General features: G+C 41.4%; 1 protein-coding gene and 1 pseudogene across 1 annotated transcript; one reads left to right on the forward strand and one right to left on the reverse strand.

The window, feature by feature from the left end:
* Window positions 1–17,764: 17,764 nt before the first annotated feature.
* Window positions 17,765–18,391, reverse strand: LOC128775667 (olfactory receptor 18-like; annotated as a pseudogene).
* Window positions 18,392–25,349: 6,958 nt separating this feature from the next.
* LOC128775669 (olfactory receptor 7D4-like) lies at window positions 25,350–26,321 on the forward strand. The gene has a single exon (XM_053898183.1). The coding sequence runs from the start codon at window positions 25,389–25,391 to the stop codon at window positions 26,319–26,321; it is 933 nt and encodes a 310-aa protein (XP_053754158.1). The 5' UTR covers window positions 25,350–25,388.
* The last annotated feature ends 168 nt before the right edge of the window (window positions 26,322–26,489 follow it).

A 26,489-nucleotide genomic window follows, 5' to 3' on the forward strand; every position in this document is an offset into this window, starting at 1 on the left:
GAAACATTCAAACCTCACAAGAACATATGCAGGAAATCTCTCTCTCTCTCTCTCTGAACTCACACCATAGCCACAATACAAAATCCAAGCCAATCACTTTCCTTGAACTTTTGTGCCATTTCATTTTTTTTAAATTTACATCCAAATTAGTTAGCATATAGTGCAACAGTGATTTCAGGAGTAGATTCCTTAGTGCCCCTGACCCATCCCCCCTCCCACAACCCCTCCAGTAACCCTCAGTTTGTTCTCCATATTTATGAGTCTCTTCTGTTTTGTCCTCCTCCTGTTTTTAGATTTTTGTCTCCTTTCCCTTATGTCCATCTGTTTTGTCTCTTAAAGTCCTCATATGAGTAAAGTCATATGATTTTTGTCTTTCTCTCACTGACTAATTTCACTTAGCATAATACCCTCCAGTTCCATCCACGTAGTTGCAAATGCAAGATTTCATTCTTTTTGATTGCCCAGTAATACTCCATTGTGTGTGTGTGTGTGTGTGTGTGTATATATATATATATATATATATATATATATATATATATATAAATCATCTTGTGCCATTTCAGACCAGTTTAGATAGCCTGCTATGCTTTCCCTAAAGGGAGATCTTTATGAAGAATAAAATGTTTTATAACCTCTTGTATGTGTGGCATTATCAGCCTCAACATCCAAGCCAAATTTTGAATAGGAGTCAATCCTATTTCTGCAGTGTCCTATTGATGCAGTGACTAGGGCATGAGGCAGTGACCACCACCAGACGAGGTCTTTCTTCTCTTGGTCTGGCTTGCTCACTGGCTCTGCTGCCTCACGGCAAGCATGCACTCTGGACTGTGCTGCACTGTCATGCATTTCTTGAGCCCTTCCAATCCTTTCTTATAGATCCAAATGACCTCATTTACAAGTGTCAATAATCACTTGGTTGTTAGACACAAGAGTATGGGATGGGGTCTTTTTCTTTTAACATTTATCTTTGTGAGGGGAGCTAGCACAAGTGGGGGAGGGGTAGAGAGAGGGGGACAGAGGATCTGAAGCATGCTCTGTGCTGACAGGCTGACAGCAGTGAACCTGATGTGGGGCTCGAACTCACCAAGCACAAAATCATGACCTGAGCCTATGTCAGATGGATGCTCAACCGACTGAATCACCCAGGTGCCCCAGGATTGGGTCTTTTCTTAATGTGGCCCTGGGTCTTGTGTCTTGGCCCAGACCTATCCATGTCTTAGAATGAAGTTGTGACTGACATTAGGGTTGAGGAAAGGCTCTTACCCTGACTGTTGTGTGTTTCAAACCAGCATTGGCCTCTATGGGTGCTCAAGGGAAAGAGTACACCCTGTGCAAGATCTAGGTCCATTGGGTGGTTGCACATGGAAGTGTCATTGGAGAGATAGAGAGGGAAAGAGAGACAGAGGGAGGGAAATAAAGGAAGAAGGGGAGAGGGGAGAGGAAGGAAGGAGAAGGAGAAGAAAAGCAGTCATCGTGTGTCATATGAGGTCTGCACACCTAAAAACAGGCTGGGACCTTTCAATACCTCTGCTGTTCCTGTTGCCCATGCCTTTGTCACAACAAAGATCCAGACCCTAAGGGTTATAGGGAGAAACATCCATAGCATCCCTGTAGCACAGTAAAGAGGTTAGTGTAGACATGCCTTAGGCATGGGGTATATAAACCCTATAAAACAATCATCATCATGGAAGAGGCCCCTCATCATGATCCTGGCTTGAGGCTCTCTGGAGAAAGAAATTTACAAATATGAGCAGGATGGAGAGGACCTCCTTTGAAATATATACAGTGTTTAAAAATAAAGAAAAAAAAGAAGAGAAAGAAAGAAACTTGCATATGGGGAAGGAGACAAAAAATAGAACAGGTATACAACTTGATCCAATTAGAAATCTGAAATGTAGAGAAGTCCGGAAGATTGCGGCGTAGGAGGACGCGGGGCTCACAGCGCGTCCTGCCGATCACTTAGATTCCACCTACACCTGCCTAAAGAACCCAGAAAACCGCCAGAGGATTAGCAGAAGGGAGTCTCCGGAGTCAAGCGCAGACTAGAGGCCCACGGAAGAGGGTAGGAAGGGCGGCGAGGCGGTGCGCGCTCCACGGACTGGCGGGAGGGAGCCGGGGCGGAGGGGCGGCTCGCCGGCCAAGCAGAGCCCCCGAGTCTGGCTGGCAAAAGCGGAGGGGCCGGACGGACTGTGTTCCGACAGCAAGCGCGACTTAGCGTCTGGGAGGTCATAAGTTAACAGCTCTGCTCGGAAAGCGGGAAGGCTGGAGGACAAAGGGAGGGAGAGCTGCTGAGCCCCCGGACGGCAGAGCTCAGCTTGGCGGGGAACAAAGGCGCCAGCGCCATCTCCCCCGCCCCTCCCCCAGCCAAAATCCCAAAGGGAACCAGTTCCTGCCAGGGAACTTGCTCGCTCCGCGCAAACACCCAACTCTGTGCTTCTGCAGAGCCAAACCTCCGGCAGTGGATCTGACTCCCTCCCGCTGCCACAGGGCTCCTCCTGAAGTGGATCACCTAAGGAGAAGCGAGCTAAGCCTGCCCCTCCAGCCCCCGTGCACCTTGCCTACCCACCCCAGCTAATACGCCAGATCCCCAGCAACACAAGCCTGGCAGTGTGCAAGTAGCCCAGACGGGACACGCCACCCCACAGTGAATCCCGCCCCTAGGAGAGGGGAAGAGAAGGCACACACCAGTCTGACTGTGGCCCCAGCAGTGGGCAGGGGGCAGACATCGGGTCGGACTGCGGCCCTGCCCACTAACTCCAGTTATACACCACAGCACAGGGGAAGTGCACTGCAGGTCCTCACCACGCCAGGGACTCTCCAAAATGACCAAACGGAAGAATTCCCCTCAGAAGAATCTCCAGGAAATAACAACAGCTAATGAACTGATCAAAAAGGATTTAAATAATATAACAGAAAGTGAATTTAGAATAATAGTCATAAAATTAATCGCTGGGCTTGAAAACAGTATACAGGACAGCAGAGAATCTCTTGCCACAAAGATCGAGGGACTAAGGAACAGTCACGAGGAGTTGAAAAACGCTTTAAACGAATTGCAAAACAAAATGGAATCCACGATGGCTCGGCTTGAAGAGGCAGAGGAGAGAATAGGTGAACTAGAAGATAAAGTTATGGAGAAAGAGGAAGCTGAAAGAAAGAGAGATAAAAAAATCCAGGAGTATGAGGGGAAAATTAGAGAACTAAGTGATACACTAAAAAAAAATAATATACGCATAATTGGTATCCCAGAGGAGGAAGAGAGAGGGAAGGGTGCTGAAGGGGTACTTGAACAAATTATAGCTGAGAACTTCCCTGAACTGGGGAAGGAAAAAGGCATTGAAATCCAAGAGGCACAGAGAACTCCCTTCAGACGTAACTTGAATCGATCTTCTGCACGACATATCATAGTGAAACTGGCAAAATACAAGGATAAAGAGAAAATTCTGAAAGCAGCAAGGGATAAACGTGCCCTCACATATAAAGGGAGACCTATAAGACTCGTGACTGATCTCTCCTTTGAAACTTGGCAGGCCAGAAAGGCTTGGCACGATATCTACAGTGTGCTAAACAGAAAAAATATGCAGCCGAGAATCCTTTATCCAGCAAGTCTGTCATTTAGAATAGAAGGAGAGATAAAGGTCTTCCCAAACAAACAAAAACTGAAGGAATTTGTCACCACGAAACCAGCCCTACAAGAGATCCTAAGGGGGATCCTGTGAGACAAAGTACCAGAGACATCACTACAAGCATAAAACATACAGACATCACAATGACTCTAAACCCATATCTTTCTATAATAACACTGAATGTAAATGGATTAAATGCGCCAACTAAAAGACATAGGGTATCAGAATGGATAAAAAAACAAGACCCATCTATTTGCTGTCTACAAGAGACTCATTTTAGATCTGAGGACACCTTTAGATTGAGAGTGAGGGGATGGAGAACTATTTATCATGCTCCTGGAAGCCAAAAGAAAGCTGGAGTAGCCATACTTATATCAGACAAACTAGACTTTAAATTAAAGGCTGTAACAAGAGATGAAGAAGGGCATTATATAATAATCACAGGGTCTATCCACCAGGAAGAGCTAACTATTATAAATGTCTATGCGCCAAATACCCGAGCCCCCAGATATATAAAACAATTACTCATAAACATAAGCAACCTTATTGATAAGAATGTGGTCATTGCAGGGGACTTTAACACCCCACTTACAGAAATGGATAGATCATCTAGACCACAGTCAATAGAGAAACAAGGGCCCTGAATGATACATTGGATCAGATGGACTTGACAGATATATTTAGAACTCTGCATCCCAAAGCAACAGAATATACTTTCTTCTCGAGTGCACATGGAACATTCTCCAAGATAGATCATATACTGGGTCACAAAACAGCCCTTCATAAGTTTACAAGAATTGAAATTATACCATGCATACTTTCAGACCACAATGCTATGAAGCTTGAAATCAACCACAGGAAAAAGTCTGGAAAACCTCCAAAAGCATGGAGGTTAAAGAACACCCTACTAACGAATGAGTGGGTCAACCAGGCAATTAGAGAAGAAATTAAAACATATATGGAAACAAACGAAAATGAAAATACAACAATCCAAACGCTTTGGGACGCAGCGAAGGCAGTCCTGAGAGGAAAATACATTGCAATCCAGGCCTATCTCAAGAAACAAGAAAAATCCCAAATACAAAATCTAACAGCACACCTAAAGGAAATAGAAGCAGAACAGCAAAGGCAGCCTAAACCCAGCAGAAGAAGAGAAATCATAAAGATCAGAGCAGAAATAAACAATATAGAATCTAAAAAAACTGTAGAGCAGATCAACGAAACCAAGAGTTGGTTTTTTGAAAAAATAAACAAAATTGACAAACCTCTAGCCAGGCTTCTCAAAAAGAAAAGGGAGATGACCCAAATAGATAAAATCATGAATGACAATGGAATGATTACAACCAATCCCTCAGAGATACAAACAATTATCAGGGAATACTATGAAAAATTATATGCCAGCAAATTGGACAACCTGGAAGAAATGGACAAATTTCTAAACACCCACACTCTTCCAAAACTCAATCAGGAGGAAATAGAAAGCTTGAACAGACCCATAACCAGCGAAGAAATTGAATCGGTTATCAAAAATCTCCCAACAAATAAGAGTCCAGGACCAGATGGATTCCCAGGGGAGTTCTACCAGACATTTAAAGCAGAGATAATACCTATCCTTCTCAAGCTATTCCAAGAAATAGAAAGGGAAGGAAAACTTCCAGACTCATTCTATGAAGCCAGTATTACTTTGATTCCTAAACCAGACAGAGACCCAGTAAAAAAAGAGAACTACAGGCCAATATCCCTGATGAATATGGATGCAAAAATTCTTAATAAGATACTAGCAAATCGAATTCAACAGCATATAAAAAGAATTATTCACCATGATCAAGTGGGATTCATTCCTGGGATGCAGGGCTGGTTCAACATTCGCAAATCGATCAACGTGATACATCACATTAACAAAAAAAAAGAGAAGAACCATATGATCCTGTCAATCGATGCAGAAAAGGCCTTTGACAAAATCCAGCACCCTTTCTTAATAAAAACCCTTGAGAAAGTCGGGATAGAAGGAACAAACTTAAAGATCATAAAGGCCATTTATGAAAAGCCCACGGCTAACATCATCCTCAACGGGGAAAAACTGAGAGCTTTTTCCCTGAGATCAGGAACACGACAGGGATGCCCACTGTCACCGCTGCTGTTTAATATAGTGCTGGAAGTTCTAGCATCAGCAATTAGACAACAAAAGGAAATCAAAGGCATCAAAATTGGCAAAGATGAAGTCAAGCTTTCGCTTTTTGCAGATGACATGATATTATACATGGAAAATCCGATAGACTCCACCAAAAGTCTGCTAGAACTGATACATGAATTCAGCAAAGTTGCAGGATACAAAATCAATGTGCAGAAATCAGTTGCATTCTTATACACTAACAATGAAGCAACAGAAAGACAAATGAAGAAACTGATCCCATTCACAATTGCACCAAGAAGCATAAAATACCTAGGAATAAATCTAACCAAAGATGTAAAAGATCTGTATGCTGAAAACTATAGAAAGCTTATGCAGGTAATTGAAGAAGATATAAAGAAATGGAAAGACATTCCCTGCTCATGGATTGGAAGAATAAATATTGTCAAAATGTCAATACTACCCAAAGCTATCTACACATTCAATGCAATCCCAATCAAAATTGCACCAGCATTCTTCTCGAAACTAGAACAAGCAATCCTAAAATTCATATGGAACCACAAAAGGCCCCGAATAGCCAAAGTAATTTTGAAGAAGAAGACCAAAGCAGGAGGCATCACAATCCCAGACTTTAGCCTCTACTACAAAGCTGTCATCATCAAGACAGCATGGTATTGGCACAAAAACAGACACATAGACCAATGGAATAGAATAGAAACCCCAGAACTACACCCACAAACTTATGGCCAACTCATCTTTGACAAAGCAGGAAAGAACATCCAATGGAAAAAAGACAGTCTCTTTAACAAATGGTGCTGGGAGAACTGGACAGCAACATGCAGAAGGTTGAAACTAGACCACTTTCTCACACCATTCACAAAAATAAACTCAAAATGGATAAAGGACCTGAATGTGAGACAGGAAACCATCAAAACCTTAGAGGAGAAAGCAGGAAAAGACCTCTCTGACCTCAGCCGTAGCAATCTCTTACTCGGCACATCCCCAAAGGCAAGGGAATTAAAAGCAAAAGTGAATTACTGGGACCTTATGAAGATAAAAAGCTTCTGCACAGCAAAGGAAACAACCAACAAAACTAAAAGGCAACCAACGGAATGGGAAAAGATATTTGCAAATGACACATCGGACAAAGGGCTAGTATCCAAAATCTATAAAGAGCTCATCAAACTCCACACCCGAAAAACAAATAACCCAGTGAAGAAATGGGCAGAAAACATGAATAGACACTTCTCTAAAGAAGACATCCGGATGGCCAACAGGCACATGAAAAGATGTTCAACGTCGCTCCTTATCAGGGAAATACAAATCAAAACCACACTCAGATACCACCTCACGCCAGTCAGAGTGGCCAAAATGAAGAAATCAGGAGACTATAGATGCTGGAGAGGATGTGGAGAAACAGGAACCCTCTTGCACTGTTGGTGGGAATGCAAATTGGTGCAGCCGCTCTGGAAAGCAGTGTGGAGGTTCCTCAGAAAATTAAAAATAGACCTACCCTATGACCCAGCAATAGCACTGCTAGGAATTTATCCAAGGGATACAGGAGTACTGATGCATAGGGGCACCTGTACCCCAATGTTTATAGCGGCACTCTCAACAATAGCCAAATTATGGAAAGAGCCTAAATGTCCATCAACTGATGAATGGATAAAGAAATTGTGGTTTATATACACAATGGAATACTACGTGGCAATGAGAAAAAATGAAATATGGCCTTTTGTAGCAACATGGATGGAACTGGAGAGTGTGATGCTAAGTGAAATAAGCCATACAGAGAAAGACAGATACCATATGGTTTCACTCTTATGTGGATCCTGAGAAACATAACAGAAACCCATGGGGGAGGGGAAGGGAAAAAAAAAAAAAAAAAAAAAAAAGAGGTTAGAGTGGGAGAGAGCCAAAGCATTAGAGACTGTTAAAAAACTGAGAACAAACTGAGGGTTGATGGGGGGTGGGAGGGAGGGCAGGGTGGGAGGGAGGGCAGGGTGGGTGATGGGTATTGAGCAGGGCACCTTTTGGGATGAGCACTGGGTGTTGTATGGAAACCAATTTGACAGTAAATTTCATATATTAAAAAAAAAAAAAAAAAAAGAATCGCCTTAGACACTAAAAAAAAAAAAAAAAAAAAAAGAAAAAAGAAATCTGAAATGTACTAAAATACTTTATAGAACAAAAAATAAAAAGGTGCTGATTGGCTTTGCATCTCTTCACACGGGTTCTGAATTAACTTTAATATCTGCTGAAATGCACCAGTTGGCAAACTTCATGTTCTCAATCAATACAGGGGTTCAGGTTACAGTCATTTCTTGGGATCCCATTAAATTTAAACAACGTGCCCTCTAGAATCTTGGGGAGGAGGTTCTTGAACATAAGAACAGTGAACAAACATGTATGCTTCACCTTCACCATTAAAACTATTGCCTTCCCCTCAAAGATCCCACAATGGGCATGAACACTCTGACCCTATGAGTAGTAAACTAAAATTGAATTAAGTCTTTGACACTGTATAGGAAAAACCCACGCACCTTTTCACCTCCTCCAATTCTCCATTATTTTACACAGAAGACTTTCCCCCCACACTAAGCAATTCTCTACAAGAGCTAAATGTCCTACAGTTTAACTCAGTTCTGACACTATCTGCCTGGAGTGTCAGATCCCAGAGGATAAGGGCTCAGTCTCACAAGACTGCTCCCACCCCACTTCAGATGCCAGTTGAGACTAGTATGTCCGTCATGTTCTGGCCAATTTCTGTCTGATTTGGCTACAAACCAGGGGTTCCCATGGCCCCTTCCTCAGGGTTTGGTTAATTTGATTTGTCACTCTGGAAGAGTGCTTGGAGGAAACCACTGAATCTCATTCATTTGTCATACAGGACATCCCTGGAAGAAAAGAAAACTTAGACAGGAAAGCCTCTAGTGTATGGAAGCCATATTGACTACAATGTGTTCCTGTGAACTAACAAAGGGTAATCAATATTATATATATTATATGTATATATAATATACATAAGGCATATACATACACATACACTATGCTAACCACAGTGTAGGTGCTGAGGAATGAATGAGGCTCAGTTGTTTCCTGCTGACAGTCTGCCTGGAGTGACCTAGAAAGAAAAAGGAAAGGCAGGTTGAGATGTTGGTTGGTTTTCGTTTGTTTGTTTGTTTGTTTGTTTGTTTGTTTGTTTGTTTTAATATTTTCCTTCACCAACTATGTCAAAAAATATTATAATTTCACCAATAAACAACATTGAGATATTCTACATTCTTTTTTGAACATCTTCAAAATCTGGTATCTTGTATGGGCAGAACATGTCAATTTGGACCACTCACATTTCAAGGGCTCACAAGCCACATGAAAATAAATTGTACGGAAAGACATTGCCCACACCCTGTGCCTTGTGAATAGAGTCTTGATACTCAGATCCAAACCTGACTTCACCCCTTTTGACCCCAGGACTTGGTGAAAATAAATAAGAATGCTGTGCTCTTTTCCTCAATTGTGCACCTGTGTTTTGGGAAGGATTATGTACATGAAAATAAAAAGCTGTATAGCACAAAGTTCACAGCCTGGCACATGGAGACTCTCAATAAAGTTTTGTAGAATGGCTACTCTCCTCATCACCATCATGATTACCGTCATCACAGTCATGATCCTTTTGGAGTACTTAGGGAACAATTTGGAGACATCCATTTCTTGCTCTCATGTGAGTGTGGCATATGGAAGCTAGAAATGGTGTTGGAGGAGAGCAGAATTCTGAATGAGATTCTGAAATTCCCAACAGGAAAAAGAACATCAACTTCATAGGCCTCTGAGCTGAAACTTTGCCTATGGCTGTCCTCCCATCTGGCCAGCCCCAGCTTGTCTTGCTGAGGAGGAAACAGTTCCCAACAGTCCCTCTTCCATCCACCATCTTCCTGGACACTCACTGGTCTGTGCTATACCTCTGCTGGGTCATGACATAGGAGTTTGGATCCATCCTCCCCTCCTGCCTGGTAAGTGATGATGGCTGAGGTTTTGTGCTCAGGACTGGCAGGAAGACAGCCTCACGCATGAATCTTCTTCTGCAGATGATGACTCTTGGAGGAGAAGACACAGTATGAATCCTAACGGAATTGCCATCCAGAAAGGCTGGAGGCACTGGCTAATTATTTACTCCTGTATGACCTTGAGAGCTCAATGCACAGAGCTCATAATTAGCAAAATTGGTCCATGCTATCCCACTCTCTGAGGACTTCCTAATAACAGAAGAATAAAATGAGAAAAGTGACTGTAGTTAGAAGGGTCTAGGCCCTTCTTCCTCTCTGGAGAAAGCTCATCTGTCTGTACACTTTCCTTCTGACTTCTAATTTCAAGGATCTTAATATAAAATACAGACTCTTTTTTTTTTTTCAATTTAATGTATGGCTTTTTGACTTTGACATCTACAAATCGATTATGTCAGTCATGTAAATTAGGGAGAATTTGGTTTTCTACAACAAGAATCAGAGGCTATTTCCATCTTCTAAGTTAAAATTTATGTTCCTAAGAGGAACTTCCTTTTTCCTGTTTTTAGGGGTTTTTGTTCCCTTATTTAAATGACAGCCCAAGTTCTAATTTTTCTGTTTCTTTGATGTATGCTGGCATATTAAGTACTATTAATTTTTATGTGTTTATTTATAACTTGCTACTTCTCTTAAATAAACAAGAGTATCTAACAAGACTGCAATGAGTGTGCCAGCTAGAGTTACAGTCCCCTCAAAGTTTGACTGGGAGAAGACCTGTTTCCAAGCGCACTCACATAGCTGTTGGAAGGATGGACTCCCCGTTGGCTGTTGGCCAGAGGTATTCTTCAGTTCTCTGCCACATGGGTCTTTCATGGGGAAGCAACATAGCAGCTGGCTTCCATCAGGATAAGCAGGCAGGTGACAAGGAAACTACAGACAGGAAGTTGAAAGCCAGAGTCTTTTTGTACCCCAGTCTCAGAAGTGACATCCCATCAGTGTTGCCATGTTGTGTTGGTTGGAAGCAAGTCACTAGGCCCAGGACACACTTCAGGGGATAAGTCTCCACATTGGTATAAATCCAGGAGGTGGAGGTCTTTGGGAACATATGACAATCTACGCACCATGCAGGTCCCACCCTTTTTCAGGACATTGGTCTTAAATACCACAAGACTCTGAAGATGTCTCTCTGCTTCCCAACACAGCCCACAACCCATAACACCAAAAGACTCTCAACAAAATTCCTCTGCAAAAGATCTGACATGTGAGTAGAAATGGCCACTGATTTGGTATTTCTGCAGACCCCACCATGTTGCTTCAGGACATGAAGCTAATATAGTTTCTCTTCTACCACCAGGGTCCCTCCATTGACATCACACCAAGCTGAGCCGTTCTGTGCTCAAATTTAACAACCCCCCCCCCCCCGGTAGTTTCTGATTTCTGCACATTGAGAAGAATTCATTTGCCCTCGAATGTATTTTCTTTACATTACTTTGTGTTCACAAATACTAACATTTAAATAAATGGCCTGTTGAGGGGTGCCTGGGTGGCTCAGTCGGTTAAGCACCCAACTTCAGCTCAGGTCATGACCTCGAAGTTGGTGAGTTCAAGCCCCGCGTCAGGCTCTGTGCTGACTGCTCAGAGACTGGAGCTTGCTTCAGATTCTGTGTCTCCTTCTCTCCCTGCCCCTTCCCCACTTGTGCTCTCTCTCTGTCTCTCAAAAATAAGTAAATGTAAAAAAAATTTTTTTTAAATAAATGGCCTGTTGGTTTTTTTCTGGGTGACAAAATAAATTGTGTGAAAATATTGGTCCCTCACAAACTGCCACAGCCTATCATGTGGTTCTCCCGGTTCATAGGACTCTGGATGAGTAACTCAGAGAATGGTTTATCATTAACTGATGCAAAGAAAAATCAATTAATCCAAGATGGTGAAGAAGCAACCCTGGCCTCTGCCACACCCACCCGAGAGATCAATAATTAACCATCCATGAGCAAAAACAGCTCTGGAAGAGCTCAGGAGTCTACTTAAGAAACTTCAGCAAACAGTGACTAACCACACAAAAGGGAATAACCTGAGAATAAGGTTAACACAAGAATAACTACACAAAGGGGAAGAAAGAATAGCTTCATTTTGCCTGCATCATTCCATCCCTCAGCTAGCACTGCTCAGCACCAAGAGGGTATTCATCAGCCAGAAGAGCTCCTCTCAAAAGGAAAGGGAGAGTAGGGTGAGTGACCAGTTTGCCCAGACGTTCAGGGCTCTGCACAAAGGACCTGCTTCTGGTATACCCCACCCAGAGAATGGCAAAGCTTGCACATATAGACGCAGCTAGAAACAAGGAAGAAGTGTAAGCACTACCAATATCAACCACAAGCAGGTATGGTAATGACATAAAAATAGACACAGAAACCAATAGTACAGACTCAACAGCCCAGAAGTAAACCCCTGCATATATTGTCAACTAATATTTAACAAGAGAACCAAGAACACCCAAGGGGGAAAGGATATTCTTTTCAAAAAATAGTGTTGGGAAGGGGCATCTGGGTGGCTTAGTTGATTCACTCTTGATTTCAGCTCATGTTTTGCAAGATGGAGCCCCGTGTTGGGATCTGCACTGAAAGCATAGAGCCTGCTTGGGATTCTCTCTGCCTCTCTCTCTGCCCCTACCAAACTCACACTCTGTCTCCAAAAAAAATAAATAAATAAAAAATAAAAAAGTTTGGAAAACTAAATTACTACCTGCAGAGGAATAAAATTGGACCCTTATCTTACACTACTCACAAAAACAAAGTTTAATGGGTTGAAGATTTAAACAGAGGACCTGAAAACATAAGACTCCTAGAAGAAAACATAGGGGAAGAAACTCCTTCACATTGGTCTGGCAGCAATTTCCTAAACAGGACACCAAAAGCACAAGCAACAAAAGCAAAAATGAATAAGTGGGACTACATCAAAGTAAAAAGCTTCTGCACAGCAAAAGAAACAACAAAATGCAAAAGCAACCATGGAATGGGAAAATGAGAGGACATATTTGGAAATCATATATCTGATAAAGAGTTAATATCCAAAATATATAAAGAACTCATACAACTCAAGGACTAATAATAATAATAAATGGGCAGAAGAACCAAGCAAGCCGTTTTCTAAAAGTAGACTAACAAATAACCAATGGGTGCATGAAAGTGCTTGACATCACTCATCATTAGGGAAATGCAAATTGAAACCACAATGAGATATCAACTCAGACCTGTTAAAATTACTGTCTTCAAAGACACTATAACAGATGTTGGCAAAAGTAGAGAAAAGGGAACCCATGTGCACTTTTGTGGGAATGTTCATCAGTACAAACACGATGGAAACGGCATGTGGGTGTCTCAAAGTATTGAAAATAGAACCAGCATATGATCCAGCAACCCCACTTCCAGGTATATTTTCAAAAGAAATTAAAACAGGATCTCGAAGAGATATCTGTGCTCCCATGTTCATTGCAGCATTATTCACATTAGCCAAAATACAAAAATAATCTAAATGTCCTTCAACAGACAAACAGATAAAGAAGATGCAATATGTATCCATACACACAAAAGAGAATATTAGTCAGCAAAAAGAAAGAAGTAAATTTGGGGTGCCTGGGCGGCCCAGTGGGTTAAGTATCCAACTCCTGATCTTGGCTCAGGTCACGATCTCATGGTTCGAGTGTTCAAGCCCTGTGTTGGGCTCTGCAATGACAGCATGGAGCCTGCTTGGGATTCTCTCTCTCTCTTCCTCTTTCTCTGCCCCTTCCCTGCTCACTTGCTCTCTCTCTCTTTCTCTCTCAAAAATAAATAAATAAACATTTTTTAAAAAGAAAGAAACAAGCAAATTCTGCCATTTGCAACATAGATGGACCTTGAGGACATGATGCTAAGTGAAATAAGTCAGAGAAAGACAAACACTGCATACTCTCTCTTATATGTGGAATCTAAAACAACCAAACTCAAACAAACAAAAAGGAAACAACTGGTTACCAGGGGATAGAGGGTAGGGAAAATAGGGATATGTTGGTCAAAGGGCACAAACTTTCAGCTATCAGATAAATAAATTCTGAGGATCTAATGTACAGCATGATGACTGTACTATATCATATACTTGAAAGTTGCTGAGAGAGTAGATCTTAAATGTTCTCACCACAAAAAAGAAATGGTACTTATGTGATATATGGAATTGTTAACTAACTCTGTGGTCGTAAATCACTTTGCAATATATCAGTGTATCAAATCAATACACTGTACATTTTAAACTTACACAATGTTGTATGTCAATTATATCTCAATAGAGTTGAAAAAAGAAATATATCAACCTTAGGATATAATGATGATAATGATATCTATATTTATTGAGTTCTTACCATGAGCATATTGTCTTTTTATTTTTACTTTTCTTTAAATTATTTTGTTAACGTTTATTTATTTTTGAGAGAGAGAGAGAAATGTATGAGTTGGGGAGGAACAGAGAGAAAGGGAGACACAGAATGCGAAGCAAGCTCCAGGCTCTGAGCTGTCAGCACAGAGCCCGACGTGGGGCTTGAACTCATAGACTGCGAGATCATGACCTGAGCCGAAGTCGGACACTTAACCGACTGAGCCACCCAGGTGCCCCCCCCTTTTTAATCCTAGAGTCTTTTTAATCCTAGAGTGCTTCCAGCTAAATATTACTTAAAATGAAGGATCAGAGGCCATCAAAGTTATAAAAATATATCCCAGTGCACTCAGCTAATGAGTTAGCTGATGGTGAAGCCAGAGCTGATGTTACAAGTCAAATTTTGGCCTACAAAGCCTGTATGTTGGAACTATACACTGGCCTGTCAATATACTACAACAATCTGCCCTATCGATCCCTTACTATATCCTAAATTGTGTTCTATCATTACATTTGATGATATCTTCTCAATCAGCCTCTCATTTAGATGCTCTTATTATCATAACTCTACAGATAAGAAATTAAATAGAAATATGTTATGTATCATACTCAAAGTCACACTGTTTGTAGCATCAAGTTACTTATAAATTACTGGAATGTTTATTTAAATTAACTTCCTTAATGTTATAATAAGAATTACCATATACCATCTGACTGGTCCATGGCAAAATTATATATAATTATTGCATGGCCTCAGAGGATAAACACTGTTGCACTTAATTTGCTGCTGAGGATTCTGGGGCTCAGAAAGGAACTTTGACTTACTAATTTGCAAATTTCTGAGCCAATACCAGGCCATGGAGTATTTTCTTATCCCACATTTTTTTCTATTATCTGTGTTTCCTATTCTTTTTTGGGTTTTGGGGTGGTTTGTTTTTTTTTTTTTTTTTTTGATGTTTATTTATTTTTGAGAGAGATACAGAGTGTGAGCATGGGAGGGGGAGGGGCAGAGAGAGAGGGAGATACAGAATCCAAAGCAGGCCCCAGGCTCCAGGCTGTCAGCACAGAGCCTGATGCAGGGCTCAAACTCATGAACAAGATCTTGACCTGAGCCGAAGTCAGACACTCAGCTGACTGAACCACCCAGTCTCCTTCTGTGTTTCCTATTCTAATCAACTGTTGTCAGTCCACATTTACATGGCTGTATGAATCTTCCAGTCTTTTCCCATGCTCAGCACTCTTCTAAATCTAAACCTAAAAACAAACAAACAAAACCAAAGTGCTGCCACTGGGTAGAGTCTACCATGTGACAAAAAAAGCAGCATCACTTTCCCCCTTACCAAGGTTCTTTGGCCATCACTTAGGTCTGCATAAATGGATAGGCAAGTATAGAAATGCGGTAATTTGTCTTGGATGGTAACTTCCCGCTAACTGTTTTGGCTTCATCATCTGTCAATTTCATGCCTTTCTCCAATATCAAGTTCCTTATCCATGTAGTTGGTAGATGATTTACCATAGAGGTAAAAGACAGGGTAAATTAAAGGAACTTTTGGACAGGTTTTCAGAGAACCAAGATTACTACCAATAAACTACGTATGACATTTCTAAGGAAAGATGGATACCAAATGGAGCCCAAAGACTGATTTATCAATGACAGAAGACAAGACGGGAAGGCAACAAAGTGAAGTCCTAAACAGGCTGTTTGTTACCAGACAAAGAAAAGAGCTCACCTTTGCTGACAACATAAACCTTTGCTGCTGAGGATGTTTTAAAAAGGAGGACAAAGTACAATTTATTTATGATGAAATTTGTGACTTTATAATCCTCAGACACCACTAGAGCCACTCATCTACTGGAAATAGGATTCCAGGACTTAGATCTCAGTTGTACATTCCTAAATCTATATTTAAAACCACCTTTATTTTATGAGCTCATTATGCAATATTCCAACTGCACACAACTTATTACACACCTTTCTCCTCATGTTATAATTTAACATTCAGGGTTCGGTCAAGAAAAAAAAATCAATGGATTGTTTTAATAAAGAGAATTAAGTGTAGGTGGTTGAGTAAATAGCTACTTCAGGACAAAGCAAAAGATGGGAAAATGTGGTGACAGATGGAAGCCAATAAATACCAAGGGCTTAGGGTTTTTAGAGGTAGGAGTGAACTTTACTTAATTTTAGAGTGTAATATAATTTGCTGACCATTATTAAAAATATGTAACTATGCATTTTTCATTTTTTTAATGTTTGTTTATTTTTGAGAGAGATAGAGACAGAGCATGAGTGGGGAGAGGGGGAGAGAGAGAGGGATACACAGAATCCAAAGCAGTCTCCAGACTGAGCTGTCAGCATAGAGCCCAATGCAGGGCTTGAACTCATGAACTGTGAGATCATGACCTGAGCCGAAGTTGGACACTCAACCGAGTCACCCAGGTGCCCCCAAATTATGCAACAACTCTTAACTGTAGAGAACAGACTGAGGGTTGCTGGAGGGGAGGTGGGTGGGGGGATGGGCTAGATGGATGATGGGTACTAAGGAGGGCACTTGTTGTGATGAATCACCGAATTCTACACCTGAAACTAATATTGAACTATACATTAACTAACTGGAATTTAAGTAAAATTTTGGAGAAAGAAAAAAAAAAAAATATATATATATGGAAAACAAAGCAGGGATTTCAAGAGACCCACTCTAGCATTACAAGATAAGTATAGAAGGATGAGTTTGGAGCAGAAAGAGTTAACAACCAGCACAAAGGAAAAGCTTATAGTGTTGAAGGACAATATATTTGAAGAAACCCCTTGCTTCGAGCTACAGTACGTTTTTTATAACTTAGCCTTTTGAGCTTGATCTCTTTAGCAACTCACAACTAAACCATCTTGGGTGCTTTTTAAAACATCCTCATACCTAGACACACACCTGTCCAACTAAATCAGAATCTCTGGTGATGAGACTCAGTCATCATTAGTTATAAAACTTCTCAGCGTATTCTATAAAATCCATGATTGGGGGGTGCCTGCGGGGCTCAGTCGGTTAAGTGTCCACCTTCAGCTCAGGTCATGATCTCACCATTCATGAGTTTGACCCCACATTGGGCTCCGCACTAACAGTGCAGAGGCTGCTTGGGATTCTATCTCCCCCTGTCTGTTCCTCCTCCACTTGTGTGCTCGTGTTCTCTCTCTCTGTCAAAATAAATAAACTTAAAAAAAAATCCAAGATTGAGGACCAGTAATGGCATATTTAGACATTACCCGGATAAATAGCTTTGACAGATGCAAAATTTGTATGCAAAATAAACAGAAACCATGGGAAAGGATATAAATTTTAGGTACATAAAAGGAAGAATGCACCCTGGATACCAGGGTCATTGAGGAGAACTTCTCACGTATTCATTATGATGTACAAAGCGTCCCAGAATACTCCTCCAATCCAATTAAAAACAAATTTTAAAAAATAGTATTCATGTATGAAACATGAAGAGGAATGAAAACCATGAGACTGAAAAAATAATGGGGCCCAGAAAGCAGTATTTGCTGATCTACATGTTTGGTTTGGCTGATTTTTTCAACACACACTTCAAAAAGGAATGCACACATACTGAGATTAACCTATTCTTCTGAGTGACCTCCATAGGGCACTCTTGATGTCCCTGTTCCTCAAGCTGTAAATGAAGGGGTTCAGCATGGGGGTGACTACGGTGTACACAACTGAGGCCACCATATCCTTCCTGGGAGAAGGCAACAGTGCTGATCCAAGGTATACTCCAATAGCCGTTCCATAAAATAAGCAAACAACTGACAGGTGAGAGCCACAGGTGGAGAAGGCTTTGTACTTCCCACCTGTTGATGGGATTCTCAGAATGGAAGAAACAATTTTATAGTAAGAGAAAAAGATCCCTGAGATAGGGACAAAGCCAGAGATGACACCAACAAAATACATGACTATGTTATTGGTGAAAGTGTCAGAGCAGGCAAGGTTGAGGAGTTGAGAAGGGTCACAGAAGAAATGAGAAATTTACACATCCTTGAAACAGGTAAGTTGCAACACGATTAAATTGTGCAACTGGGAGTCCAAAAGGCTAACACAAAAGGACACCAAAACTACAAAGCCACAGAGATGTGGGTTCATGATGACTGAGTAGTGTAGACGATGACAGATGGCCACAAATCGGTCATATGCCATTGCAGTCAGAAACATACCATCCATACATCCAAAAAGGGTAAAATAGGAAATTCAAAAGGATAAAATAGTAAATCCAATAGTAAAGGATAAAAATAGTAAATTCTCAAGATCCATTAATTCCAGGTATATGCCCCCTAAAATTTAAGGCAGAAAGTCAAATAGATTCTTGCTGAAGTTCATCCCAGCATTAACCACAATAGCCGAAGGATGAAAATAGATGAATAAACAAAATTTGATATATACATACAATGAAATATTATTCAGCCCTAAGGAATGAGATTCTGATACGTGCTGCAACATGGTTGAATCTTGAAAACATGCTAAGTGAGATAAGTCAGACACAAAAGGATAAGCACTTTATGAGTCCACTTATATGAGGTACCTAGAATGGGCAAAGTCATAGAGACAGAAAGTAGAATAGGGGTTTTCAATGGTTGGGAGAGGGGGAATGTGGAATTTGTTTAACGGGGACAGTGTGCTATTGGAAATGATGATAAAGTTCTGGAAATGGATAGTGGTGATGGTTGTACAACATTGTGAATGTTCTTAATGCCACAGACTTGCACACTTAAAAATTCTTAAAATGGAAAATGTCATTATATACATATTGTGGAGATATATATCTATCTATACCTATATATTTGTACCTATCTCTACAATAAAATATAAATAAAAATAAAGTAAAGTAAAATTGTTGTAAATTTTTTTCAAAGTACATTCTCAGCCTCTTCCCCTGGAGATATTGACTATGTATGTCTGGAATAAGGTGGAAAGTTATACATTAACAAGAGCCCAAGGTGATACTTTTGATATAGCTTACATTTTGAAACTCCCCTAGGGCAACTATTCTCAAAATAGTGTCCTAGAGACCAGCAAAATTTAGAGGTTGTGAAAAATCCAAATTGTCAGGCCCAAAGCCAGACATATTGAGACAGAAACTTGGAGACGGAACTCAGAAATCTATTGAAATAAAAGGGGCACCTGGGTGGCACAGTCAGTTAAGAGTCTGACTCTCGATCTCAGCTCAGGTCATGATCTTGCAGTTCGTGAGTTCAAGCCCCACAATGGACTCTGTGCTAATAGTGTAGAGCCTACTTGGGATTCTGTCTCTCCTTCTCTCTGCCCCTCCTCTGCTTGTTCTCAATCTGTGTGTCTCTCAGAGTAAATAAATAAACTTAAAAAATAAAGTAAATTAAAAATAAAACTAGTTAAACAAATATTCAAGGTCATCCGGGCACAGGCCAGAAGTTTGAGAACCATTACCCAAGTGATTCCTGGGATCCTTCATTACTCAGCCATCTGCCTGATGTGAATACTACAAGTCAGTTGTCTTCAGGAGGAGATCTAAGAAACACTGGAAAAATTCTTCCCAGTGAAAAGGGACCCAGAAGAGAGGTGTCACAGCTGGCCCCACTATTACTCTCCTAGGGATAAGGAATTGGCAGGTCAGAGACCCTTTCCTGTGTGGACCCTGCCTACCAGGAGTCAAATTGATCAGGGAATGGAAAATCCATTGATCAATTTGTCTAACAAGCTTCACAGGGGTTCAGTCCCCAGGGCCACCAAACCTGTAACATATCAACTTATAGTCACCAAGGCCCATGTATCACTCCCAAGATACCCATGCCTTTGGCAGGAAAAATCAGACACACCCTGCATTGCATGCCTGGCTCTGTATCCCTTCTCTTTGGGGAAACAAATCTTTCTTCATTGCCCACCCTCCATGAGAGAACAAGATGCAGGGGAGTCAGCCCCAGTGGTGAGCCCACATTGCCAAGCATACATAGCCCAGTAAGTGTTGTGGGAAATAGAGAAAAGAGGTGGTTGGGTAGAAAGGGCATTGACTACTATTAAGCCTGTGGCAGGGACACCCCCATGGTATGCATGCAGGAGGAGCTCTAGGGGCCAATTTTTTGGGAGGGTGAATGGCTACCCTACCATTGTTAGTGAGCTTTTACTTTGCTTGCATGTTATTTGGGTGGATGGTTGATGGAGATTATAGGGTTGAGGAGGAAGAGTTAAGCCCCCAGTCTGCTCTTGGATACCACAGCACTATCCAGGACCACACCGTGTAATGGCACAGTTACCAGTCGGAAGTGCACAAATGGATGCCCCCAGGTACTGATAGATTATTAGGTCTTTGACTATGCAATATGGGTCTTCTCTTATTCTTTACTCCATCGCCTGGCCCCAAAACTCCAGAGACTTCACCTTCACTCAGACCAGATAAATCCTTTCTGAATCCTTCTTTACCACCTTCATTTGCTGGGGAACATACCCTGTTTCTCTGTAAGGACCTGTCCCTCCATTCCTTCTTCACCTTCATCTGTGGTCCTCATAGAGATATTCAAGAGTGAAGAGTCTGTGTTCCCTGGTATCTAGGGCTGCAGTGTATAAAGACGTGCACACGATGGATGTGGGAGGAAGAGCAAAGCACACAGGAAGGTCCAATGTCCAGTCCCCTCTTGACACCCTCCCCTTCAGCTCTGGAAACATTCTGGAAGACACTGATTTCACATATCCCTTCCTCATAGTTTCACTTGATTCCTCTTGGGTGTCAAGTCTCACCCTTATCTAGAAACATGGAATCATTAGTAAGACATGGGAACAATTTATTCACCTCTTCTCTTTGTTCCTCTTCCCAAAAATTGGTGACGTGGTCCCTTCAACTTTAATGATATGAGTATTCCCAACCCCATTCCCTTTGACCCTAGTTTGCCTGCCTTAAATCTATCTTTCACTCCAGGCACCAGGGAAAATCGTGATATGGATCATGTTACTCCTTCAGTCACAGTCCTTACATAGCCCCTATCCTTTTATCCATTGTTTTTTTTCAAGGTTCCCAGAGATATGGCCCCCGCTCTTCTCATTAACCTCATTCTTCACCATTTCCATGTCCCATTTTGTGTTGCAACAAATTGCTAGGAGCACACTGTCCCATGCAGCTTTTTGCTTATGGGCTTTTTTCCTTGCTGCCTTCTCTGCCAGAAAAGCCCATGCTCAATCATCAACCTAGACAACTCCTTGCCCCCGGATCTGTTCCTCCAGGAATCCTTCCTTGACTGCATCACTTCAGGCTGTATTTGTGGTTCCTTTCTCGACTTCACTCTGAAGACTGCATTTACCTTAGCTTTTAAGTCACTGTATTACGATGACTGGTTTCTGTATCCACCACTACCCCTGAAAGGCAGGCTCCCTCAAGACAAAACCACACCATTAATCTTTGTACCCCCAACAGCTAACACTTAGCCTGTCCCAAAGTAATCCTTCTTGCAGAATGGCTTCCAGGACTTTTTCAGTGACTAACAGCCTAGTTCCATTCTTCTCTACATCCTGCCTGGCTCCACAAAATTGCCCACTAACACTAGATCCTAGAAACAGAATAGAAACAGAAGACCAACATGTATTTGGTGCATGAATAAAGGGGAAAGTATAAATGACAAATGGTTGTATCTTTCACCTCTAATTTCTAAGCTCTCGTCCTAAGATAAAATGTTTCTTCCTTTCTTTCTTTCTTTTTTCTGACCATAAATCTTTATTTTTTTAATATGAAATTTATTGTCAAATTGGTTTACATAAAACACCCAGTACTCATCCCAACAGGTGCCCTCCTCAATGCCTATCACCCACCCTTTCCTCCCTCCCACCCCCCATCAACCTTCAGTTTATTCTCAGTTTTGAAGAGTCTCTGATGGTTTGGCTCCCTCCCTCTCTAACTTTTTTTTTCCTTCCCCTCCCCCATGGTCTTCTGTTAAGTTTCTTAGGATCCACATAAGAGTGAAAACATATGGTATCTTTCTCTGTATGACTTATTTCACTTAGCATAACGCTCTCCATTTCCATCCATCCTTTTGTTGCTACAAAAGGCCAGATTTCATTCTTTCTCATTGCCAAGTAGTATTCCAGTGTGAATATAAACCCCAATTTCTTTATCCATTCATCAGTTGATGGACATTTAGGCTCTTTCCATCGTTTGACTGTTGTTGAACGTGATGCTATAAACATTGGGGTACAAGTGCCCCTATGCATCAGCACTCCTATCTCCCTTGGGTAAATTCCTAGCAGTGCGATTTCTGGGTAATAGGGTAGATCTATTTTTAAATTTTTGAGGAACCTCCACACTGTTTTCCAGAGTGGCTGCACCAGTTTGCATTCCCACCCACAGTACAAGAGGGTTCCCCTTTCTCCACATCCTCGCCAGCATCTATAGTCTCCTGATTTGTTCATTTTAGCCACTCTGACTGGCATGAGATAATATCTCAGTGTGGTTTTGATTTGTATTTTCTTGATGAGGACTGACGTTGAGCATCTTTTCATGTGCCTGTTGGCCATCTGGGTGTCTTCTTTAGAGAAGTGCCTATTCACGTCTTCTGTCCATTTCTTCACTGGATTATTTGTTTTTTGGGTGTGGAGTTTAGTGACTTCTTTATAGATTTTGGATACTAGCCCTTTGTCTGATATGTCATTTGCAAATATCTTTTCCCATTCCGTTGGTTGCCTTTTAGTTTTGTTGATTGTTTCCTTTGTAGTGCAGAAGCTTTTTATCTTGATGAGGTCCCATTAGTTCATTTTTGCTTTTAATTCCCTTGCCTTTGGAGATGTGTCAAGTAAGAAATTGCTGCAACTGAGGCCAGAGTGGTTTCTTCCTGCTTTCCCCTCTTGGGTTATGATGGTTTCCTGTCTCACATTCAGGTCCTTTACCCATTTGGAGTTTATTTTTGTGAATGGTGTAAGAAAGTGGTCTAGTTTCATTCTTCTGTATGTTGCTGTCCAGTTCTCCCAGCACCATTTGTTAAAGAGGCTGTCTTTTTTCTACTGGATAGTCTTTCCTGCTTTGTCAAAGATTAGTTGGCCATACTTTTGTGGGTCCAATTCTGGAGTCTCTGTTCTATTCCACTGGTCTATGTGTCTGTTTTTGTGCCATAAGATAAAATGTTTCTAATCTATAAGAAACTCTTTCTTAAGATGAATGTGATAATTCATCATTTCATGACCCGCTTGAATCATAATCCAGTCCCTCTAAGAAATGGCTTTACTGAATTCTAATGCAGTTGATGATGTTGACACACAGCACCCAGGGATTATCCAGAATTGTGGGCATTACTTGTGTACTCTGATCTTCTGCTCAAAACAGATCAGAATGCAAGGGAGCAAGCTACATCTATAAAAAGTCAAGGAAAATTTTTACAAACTATCGTGCTTTAAAGATGAGTCGTGACCCTCTGTTTCAAATACCTCTCACCTGACCAGAAGCCACCAGAGGTGATTGCAAACTGCCCACCTACCAAGGGTCAGAACAAAGACGTTCATTCATACCTAAACAATTTGCCTACAACGTGACCATCTTTATCATTCCAGACACACTCTTTGCTTTGGGGTTTTTGTGTTTGTTTGTTTGTTTTTTTTTTAAGTAAAATTGGTATGTAACATTATATTAGCATAAGGTATATGACATAATGATTCATCACATTGCACATATAATATTTGACATATTACCACAATAGGTCTGGTTAACATCCGCCACCACACATAGTTACAAAAATTTTTTTCTGGTGATGAGAAATTATATGATCTATTTTCTTCTTTTTTAAATATTTTTTATTTATTTTTGAGAAACAGTGCACTAGTGAGGGAGGAGCAGAGAGAGGGAGACAGAGAATCTGAAGCAGGCTCCAGGCTCTGAGCTGTCAGTACAGAGCCAGATACAGGACTGGAACTCATAAACTGCGAGATCATGACCTGAAGTCAGACACTTATCCGACTGAGCCATCCAGGTGCCCCTATAAGGTCTATTTTCTTAGCAACTCTCAAATATACCATATAATACTATTAACTGTATTCATACTGCACATTATACCTCATGGTTTATTTGTTTTATAACTGGAAGTTAGTACCTTTTGACCACCTTCACCTATTTCAGCCACCCCTTTCCTGCTACTTTGATTTTCATACCTAAGAGGACTGACAGGGATGACAGTCAATGGTGGCTTTTTCCCTTTGTAGTTAGGGGCATTACAGAATAGTAGTTGTGCAAAAATACTTCTAACGAGACAAAATACAACACTGAAGATCATTTTATGATTTTATGCTGTTCAGCATCCTGGGTTATAGGACCCCTTCCTCTATATCTGGGTACAGGACCTCAGGACCTGAAACAAAGAGAGTAGGAGAGTAGGTGGGCTCCTCTTCTTCCCAGCCTCATTGAATCATCACCTGAATATGAGTGCCACATCTGACTCTCATTTTTTTGGGCTCCTATGTCAACATCCTGGAGTGGTTTCTAGGCTCCCTTGGGTATTTCATGAGCACCATAGAGGATATGACTAAAATTCTATTTGTGACCTTTGTAGTATATAATGGTACTGAAATACTGCAAATGTTAATATGCATTTTTTGCTTGAACGTATACCATCTGGATGAAGAGCATTTTGTCAAGCAACAAATGTCCAGGAAGCATCTGGCCCTGTTCCTGCAGGATGTTGATGGTCCCTGGTACACTAAGCATTAAGAATCTGTTTATGTGATTTATCATTTTGTGTAAACATTTTCTTTTTCTTCCTTTTTTTTCTTCTTGAGGAGTAAAACTACATTCTACTCATCCTGCAATAGTCTGTCCAGACACGTGCGATACCCTCACATTTTCTCACCTCTGAGACATAGTTATCTGACCCTTTTTTGCGTCCCACACAAGGCAGATAATCCACATTAAGGTACTGCGGTTCACCAGACCTCATGTTGCTCATTTGTGTTAGAATGAGTTTGGATCATGTTATGGCTAATGTCCAAAGTTGTTCTTAACTTTTTAGATTTGGTGATTCTAAATAAAGAGGATAAATGAGGGCCCCAAAGGCCGATGGACAGGGATTGATCAACATTATTAAACGTTGCACATAAAACAGAATATAGGATGTCTAAATTCTGTAATGTTAAGGCCTTTATGCCCAATACTTCATTTCAAGAAATAAAAAAGCAGACTCTAGAGTTTTTCTAGTGTCTATTTCATGTGCATTCCCTTCTTCAATCATCTAGCTGATGTGTTGGCAATATGGAACCAAGAAATCAAACGAGTGTTTCAGAATTTTTACTCCTGGGATTTTCCCAAGACTCAGAGCATCAACCCATTCTATTTGGGCTCTTCCTGTCCATGTACCTGGTCACCGTGCTCGGGAACCTGCTCATCATCCTGGCCGTCAGCTCTGACTCTCACCTCCACACCCCCATGTACTTCTTCCTCTCCAACTTGTCCTTTGCTGACATCTGCTTCATCTCCACCACCATCCCTAAGATGCTGGTGAACATCCAAACACAGAGCAAATCCATCACCTATGCAGGCTGCATCGCCCAGATGTATTTTTTCATGGTTTTTGGAGGTATGGACACTTTTCTCCTCACTGTGATGGCCTATGACCGGTTTGTAGCCATCTGTCACCCCTTGCACTACACAGTCATCATGAACCCGTGGCTCTGTGGCCTCCTGGTTCTTGTGTCCTGGTTCATCAGCTTGTCATACTCCCTGATCCAGAGTCTCTTAATGTTGCGGCTGTCCTTCTGCACCAACCGGGTAATTCCACACTTTTACTGTGAACTTACTCAGGCCCTCATGCTTGCCTGCTCAGACACATTGGTCAATCACATCCTGCAATACATTGTGACTGGCCTTCTTGGCATTGTTCCCTTCTCAGGGATCCTTTTCTCCTATAGCCGAATTGCCTCCTCAATCCTGAGAATCCCATCAGCTAATGGGAAGTATAAGACATTTTCCACCTGTGCATCTCACTTGTCTGTGGTTTCTTTGTTCTATGGGACAGGGCTTGGTGTGTATCTCAGTTCTGATGCATCTTCCTGGAGGGGCATGATTGCCTCATTGATGTACACCGTGATCACCCCAATGCTGAATCCCTTCATCTACAGCCTACGGAACAGGGACATCAAGAGGGCTTTACAAAAAGTTCTCAGGATAACACTCTATGTTCAGTGATGGGAACACTAGTCCTGGGTTTTTGAGCTGACAGTGGTAGCAGCAGGTGGCTGCTAAAGAAATCCCACCTCCTAATCACACTGAGTTGTGCTTCTCACCCGTCCTCCATAAGTAAGTGACGTTGCCCAGAGCTGCCTTGTGAGTACTTTTTCTAGGTACTTCAACCTC

This window comes from Panthera pardus, unplaced genomic scaffold, assembly GCF_024362965.1.
Source record: "Panthera pardus isolate Hobbes unplaced genomic scaffold, ASM2436296v1 HiC_scaffold_8, whole genome shotgun sequence".
Classification (NCBI taxonomy): Eukaryota; Metazoa; Chordata; class Mammalia; order Carnivora; family Felidae; genus Panthera; species Panthera pardus.